This window comes from Rhagoletis pomonella, unplaced genomic scaffold (assembly GCF_013731165.1).
Source record: "Rhagoletis pomonella isolate Grant_MI unplaced genomic scaffold, Rhpom_1.0 Rhpom_scaffold_00064, whole genome shotgun sequence".
Taxonomy (NCBI): domain Eukaryota; kingdom Metazoa; phylum Arthropoda; class Insecta; order Diptera; family Tephritidae; genus Rhagoletis; species Rhagoletis pomonella.
In genome coordinates this window covers 244,085-251,289 of record NW_023458618.1, presented here as the reverse complement: position 1 = coordinate 251,289, position 7,205 = coordinate 244,085, and the positions used below count along the sequence as shown (strand labels likewise).

Here is a 7,205-nt window from a genome sequence, read left to right as displayed (position 1 = left end):
GGGGGCCTTCACGGCCAACTCCATCGGGCAAGCCCGAAAGTCCTTCTGCGCTCATCACCAGCTACAATGTACCCCTCGAGGGACCCAAGGTACCGGAGACCGAGACGCAATGCAGGCCTGAACGCCCGGTAAAAATAGGTTGTCGGCCCTCCATGTCCGAGGCTGCTGTGGACAAACCCCTCGAGGGTAGTTCAACAGCGGTCGTCGCCGTGGAGGTACCTGGCTCTAAAGAGCCCACTGCGGGCACTGTAGCTGTTAGGCCGGTCGTCAAGCGCTGAGACCTGAACCCTCAAAGGGCATCAACCGGCCGCCACAGGGCGAAGAAGGAGGTTCGTCCGGCCGTTAAGGCGCAACGCGAGCGAAGAGCCGCCTCAAGGCTTCTCGCAAAATTCGGAGATAATCCTGGTAACCAGGAACAGAAAGAGCTGGTGGAGTGGGCCAAGGGCATCCACGCGTGCCGGAAACGGACGGAGAGCACGGACGCCCCCGCGAACCCCGAAGCAACTTCCAACAGCTCCAAACCAACAGGCTCAAAGAGGCTCAGTGGATAAAAGCACTGAGCTGGAACCTAAGAAGCCAAGATCTGCTACCTCTTCCGGCCCTACTAACCCTTCTCGGGCACAAAGAGCCTTCAGCGACGTTGCTAAGGACCACATGGTCCTAGCGATAATAGACAGGGGGCACCCAGAGGGGAATCTTACGGCGGACAATTGGAAGTCCGTCCTAGTGGGCCTCCGCCGGGTCTATAAGGAGATTTTGGGCAAAAATCCAGGACCCCCCCTGTAGCTCGTGGCGTGGGTCTTTACCAGGGCCGCATAAAACTGGTTTCCTGCGCTAACCCGCTAAACCCGAAGTCATCTTGGACATTATCCAGCTCTCCAACGACTCACTACCGATCCTTGATTGGTGAGTAGTGAAAGTCAGCGAGGTGAAGGACCCGCAGAGATATATCACGCTTGTGATAAACGAGAAGTCTCTGCCTATCATCGCCGAAAACAATGGGGTAATAAGCTACGGCTTTTACTCCATCACCCTTAAAACCCAAAAAGGGAATGAGGGCATCTTCCAAAACGCGGAAGGCACCACCAGTGAACCCGTGTTTTCAAACCCGCCATCTAAAGATGACCCCATGAAAGGGGAGGGTGAACTAGCTCTGTCCAAGGGTAACCTGGATGGACAAGTGGAGACACAGACCCAGAGCCAGGAGTCAAATTTAGGCACAGACAGCGACGCTAGTTCCGTGACTGGCCTTTTGGGATCCGTCTTTAGTCGATGGATCGAGATCTCGGAGGACCAACTCCTGGCTTCGGACGATGAGGATGCTGACGTAACAGTAATATCGCTCAAGGACGACAGCCAGGACAAAATGGACGACGAGACCTTGAGCATGTCTGACAATGGTGAGGGTGCTACAGATTAACCTCCACCATTCGAAGGCAGCATCGGCTGCTCTGCTCCTGCACCTAGACGAAAGAGGAGAGGAGCTTGTATTTGTCCAGGAACCTTGGGTAGTATACCAGAAGATTTGCTGACTCAATTCTAATGCGTATCATGTCGTGTCAGCCCCTGAGGCAGGTAAGATTAGATCATGCATTTTAATAAAGAAAAACTTCTCTTATCTTCTACTCACACAGTTTAGTGACGAGGACACGGTGAGCGTAAGCGTGGAAGTACGATCAAAACCACTCTGGCTGGTCTCATCGTACATGGCACATGACCACGCCACTTATCCCCCGACTCGGTTGCAGGACGTTGTGAAAGAGGCCAACAAGAGGAAGTTTCCCATCGTTATCGGTACCGATGCGAATGCTCATCATTCGCTGTGGGGATCCACGGACAGTAACAAACGGGGTGAGTCTCTTATCTTATTTCATTTTCTCAAATAGCCTAGCAATTTGTAATTTGATGTAGGCCAACATTTGTAACCTCTAACAGAAGGGAGGTACTAGACATCTCTCTTGTGTCGGAATACTTTCTAGAAAATATCAGTGAGTGGCATGTCTCAAATGACCACTCCTTCTCCGACCATAGATACATAAATTTCAAGATATCTTTCGAACCATCATCTCCAGTCGCTTACAGAAACAGGAGACGAACCGACTGGAACAAGTTCAGGAATATACTCTCGGACCTCCTTTTTAGAAGCGCTTCTCACGGTAAGTCTCGCTTACCGACAACATCTGATGAAGCGGAATCTGTAGACTTCCAGCATGCTTCTCTCGGTGGACTAGATTCATCGGAAAAAATTGAAGAAGCAGTGGACCATATGCCCAAAGCCTGTAACGTGGCTTTTTCCGCCTCCTGCCCTATCACAATTCCGAAGGGGAAAAAGAAGCCACACTGGTGGAACGTTGAAATCGCCACCCTGAGGAAGGAAAGCAGGAAGCTTTTTAATAAGGCGAAAAGAGACGGATCGTGGTATTCCTATACGGAAGCCTTAAAAAATTTCAAGCGAGCCATCAAAAGGGCTCAGAGGACGTCATGGAAAAACCTCTGTGACAACATTGAGGAACATTTGGAAGCCAACCGTTTACGGAAGGTATAATCAAAGAGCCCCTTTTCTCCCAGCTATATCCAAAGGCCAAACGGCGAGTGGACTTCATCTCGGGATGATATGCTAGAGATTCTTGTAGATACACACTTTCCTGGCTGCTCCGCGGCGGAGAGTAACTCGGCCCCTACGGTGGGACCATTTCCGGCGGGGGAAGCCATCATAGCCCACAGGAATGTGGATAGGGCCATACAATTTTTTAAACCCTTCAAATCCCCTGGGCTGGATGGCATTTTCCCAGTGGAGCTGCAAGAAGCATCTGACATATTATGCCCTAACCTGACGGTAATCTATAGGGCTTGTCTAAACCTACCAAAATCATGGACATGGGCGAAGGTCGTCTTCATAACGAAGGGAGGCAGAGCCTCTCATGTGAAGCCCAACGATTTTCGACCAATCAGCCTTTCTTCTTTCTTCCTAAAGATCCTGGAAAGGATACTGGATACATTCATGCGGCAAAAGATGGATCCTAAGAAGCCACCTGACTGCCAACACGCCTACTCGAAAGGCAAATCGGTGGAAACCGCTCTCCACAAAATAGTTTACAATATTGAAAAATCCTTGGCATACAAGGAGCTAACTTTAGGTATCTTTCTAGATATAGAAGGGGCCTTTAATAATGTGCTCCCAGAGGCGATCACATCATCTATGCTCCGGATCGGACTTGATCGATCACTTTATCAGTCTTCTCCTTAATCGGAGAACTATCTATTCGGAGATGGCTGGAGCTCACATCACAAGATATGCGACTAGGGGCACTCCTCAAGGAGGAGTACTCTCACCACTCCTCTGGAATCTTACGGTAAACACCCTACTCATGCGCTTACGGGGCTCGGGCTGCAACGCTATTGCGTATGCCGATAATCTTGCCCTAACTGCAACAGGTAAGCACCCACAAATCCTGGGAGAACTGTTGCAGAACGCCTTGAGTATCGTGGAAACCTGGTCTAGAGAATGCGGACTGAACGCCAACCCGGCTAAAACGGTAACGGTTCTCTTCACACGGAAAACAAAAATCCCCCCATTTCAACTTCCGACCTTAAATGGCGTAGAGCTGCCGCTCTCTGACGAAGTGAAATACTTGGGCGTCATATTGGACAGAAAACTTACCTGGCAACGTAACGTAGAAGAGCGGGCCAAAAAGGCCATTACCGCCCTCTACTCCTGAAAAACGGCTATAGGCAAGAAATGGGGTCTCAAACCACACATAGTTCACTGGATTTACACAGTAGTGGTACGTCCTATATTATTCTACGGCGTCACAGTCTTGTGGACATCACTGGATAAATCGCTCACAAATTCTAAGCTTACCAAGGTTCAAAGGGCGGTATGCATGCTAATCACAGGTGCACTGCCATCCACACCCGCCAAAGCTATGGAAACACTTCTAAACTTTCTGCCCGTAGACCTTTCAGGGAAGCTACGGGCGAGCTACAATGCAGTAAGATTAAATGCACTGTCAAAATGGAAAGACACTCGATTCGGTCATACCAATGTCCTGACCAACTACCCCGACATATTCAGGTCCCCAGACTATACAACACCACCGATGGTGCTCGAGAATAAGTTCTCCACTCGTATCCCTTCGAGGAAGGACTGGGAGGACGACTCGGTCTGGGGCCTCCAAAGTAACTCCACAGCCATATACACTAAACTAAACTAAATCTAAGAGTAGGGAGTGGGATACACTCAAAGGACCTCTCACTAGATCTCTTCTTTAGGCTACCAGACCACTGCAGTGTCTTCCAAGCGGAACTCGCGGCCATAAAGGAGGCTGCACTCTGGCTCATCGATTCTTCTCTTAATCTACCTTCGGTAACCATATACTCCGACAGCCAAGCAGCTATTAAGTCGCCGGATTGCTGAAAGACATCATCTACAACTGCTTTAGAATGTAGGAAAGTCCTTAACGATCTAGCTTCAAAATCTACTACTCACATCGTGTGGGTGCCGGGCCACAGGGACTTTCAGGGTAACTGGGCGGCGGACAAGCTTGCGCGGAAGGGAACCACCCTGTCGGGCGTCAACTCCTCCCATGCAGCGGTCATACCCCTATCTACCTGTAAGACACGGCTCTGGACATACTACGTGGAGAGGGAAAACAAAAGATGGTCGAAAGAACCCACGTGTGGGACGACTTGACAAATCTGGCCCAACTACGACAAGAAAAGATCCGACGCACTCATTCGGCTAGAACGGCCTGTACTAAGCCTGGTGACCGGTATAATCACGGGCCACTGCTTAAAGCGAAGGCATGCTAGCAGAATGGATTTGCCGGCTAATGATTTCTGCCGTGGTTGCCGCGGCGAGGACGAAATCGAGAGTGTGGAACACTATCTCTGTAATTTCCCCGCCATCATGTGGGCGAGAAGACGCTCATTTCTTAGTGAAGCAGGCATTTACGAATTCTCGCGCTTTATAAACCTAACCAACTGGTACCACTTCTAGGCGAACGGACGGGTTCGAATTCGAGCTCTCAATTGGTATCACAACGGACCCACTGGGTCTAAGTGTGCCTCTCTCCTATGTTGGATGAAAGCCTATGGTTCCGAAGTTATAGCTGATAAAAAATTCCACGCCTATGGGACGTGCCACGCGCCCTTTTACAAACTCGATTATATATACCCGGCTAAGCATCTACCATTGACATGTCTGCATACCAGGTTTCAAGTTCATGTGATTTATGGTCTGGAAGTTATGGCTGATTAAAAATTCCACGCCTATGGGAGGTGCCACGCCCCCTTGTCGGATCCCAATTTTTTCACCCTATTATAGGCCCAGGTATAATGGCAATACTCTGTCAAAATTTTGTTCGATTCTGTCCGTCCGTTTAGACTGCAACCTGGCACATACATACATAAAATAAATAATTTTTGGGGATGTGTCGGCCACAGGACCGACTATCGTGTAAGTTTCAAGTCCAAATATTTATTTTCAATTGGCTAAATTGTTTTCTAAATATGAGCCAAATATGCAAGTAAATGTAATTTTTAGGAATATTCTGACCCCAGCGCCGCCTAGCGAGTAAATTTTTTGTAGAAATAATTCTTTTCCAGGTACTGATATATGTTCCAAATATGAACAAAATCGGTCCAGCCGTTTAGTAGTATAGTGACATTCAATGTACGGAAAACTGTATGAAATTGTGACGTCTCAGCATTTTTCATTTTTCGGCAATAACAACAAAGAGTTTCAAATTTTTTTTATCGAAAAACCTTCCACACAGAAGGTCAAAAAAGTATTTTTACAGAATTGAAATCGGTTCAGCCGTTTGGTCAGGCATCGCGGTCACACGAAAAACATATCAGTTTTATATATATAGACTAGCAGAGCACCCGACGTCGTTCGGGGTAAACAAATAAAAATATAAAACAGTAATAAAAATATTTATTTCAGCATAATTTAAAGGACACAACCTATTTTCTTTGTTTACATTAAAGCATTCTTATGAGCCATACTTTTAGCTTTATCGTGCTTTAACTAATGTACATTGATCATAATTTGTACTACAAATCTTGTTCCATTATTAATATTAGGTGGATTAAGGTAACGATCAAATTTCTAAATTAAAATTAGTGTACTACGGTACATTCCGTTTAGCTTCCTATTCGCTTGGCTGTTTTAGTTCAGCTGCACATTTCTGGTAGAATGCTTAATTCGGAAGAAGTTTTATTCATTATGTACGAATTTTTTCATTTAACAGTTATAGCTGATAAAGGATTCCACGCCTATAGGACGTGCCATTTCCCCTTTTACAAACTCATGTATTTATCCCCTCATATAAGCACCTACTATTGATATGTCTTCATACCAAATTTCAAGTTCATGGGACTTATGGTTCCGAAGTTATAGCTGATAAAAAATTCCACGCCTATGGGATGTGCCATGCCCCTTTTTATAAGCTCGTTTATATATACCCTCGTATAAGCACCTACCATTGATATGTCTTCATACCAAATTTCAAGTTCGTGGGACTTATGGTTCCGAAGTTATGGCTGATAAAAAATTCCCCGCCAATGGGATGGGCCACGCCCACTTTTCAAACTTGCTTTTACGTCTCCTTCTATAAGCACCTACCATTGGTATGTCTGCATACCAAATTTCAAGTTCGTGGGACTTATGGTTCCGAAGTTATAGCTGATAAAAAATTCCGCGCCTATGGGCTGTGCCACGCCCCCTTTTACAAACACGTTTTTACGTACCCTTCTATAAGCATACCAAATTTCAAGTTCGTGGGATTTAAGGTTCTGAAGTTATAGCTAAAAATTCCACGCATATGGGATGTGCGACGCCCCCTTTTACAAACTCGTTTATACTATTGAAACGTCTGCATACCAAATTTTGAGTTCGTGTCACTTATGGTTCCGAAGTTATAGCTGATAAAATATTCCACGCCGATGGGATGTGCCACGCCGCCCTTTTAAAAACTCGTTTATATATACCCTCCTAAAAGCACCTACCATTGAAACGTCTGCATACCAAATTTTGAGTTCGCGTGACTTATGGTTCCGAAGTTATAGCTGATAAAATATTCCACGCCGATGGGATGTGCCACGCCCCCTTTTAAAAACTCCTTTATATATACCCTCCTATAAGCACCTACCATTGATATGTCTGCATACCAAATTTCAAGTTCATGGGACTTATGGTTCCG

At 46.5% G+C, this 7,205-nt stretch overlaps 1 protein-coding gene across 1 annotated transcript in view; it reads left to right on the top strand.

Annotated features, from left to right (window-relative positions):
• Positions 1 to 1,551: 1,551 nt before the first annotated feature.
• LOC118749836 overlaps positions 1,552 to 7,205 on the top strand; it is a 48,792-nt gene continuing 43,138 nt past the window's right edge. The window contains exons 1-2 of the mRNA XM_036484616.1: positions 1,552 to 1,575; positions 1,635 to 1,658. Coding sequence (XP_036340509.1) covers positions 1,552 to 1,575; positions 1,635 to 1,658 — 48 coding nt within the window. The remainder of the gene's footprint in view (positions 1,576 to 1,634; positions 1,659 to 7,205) is intronic.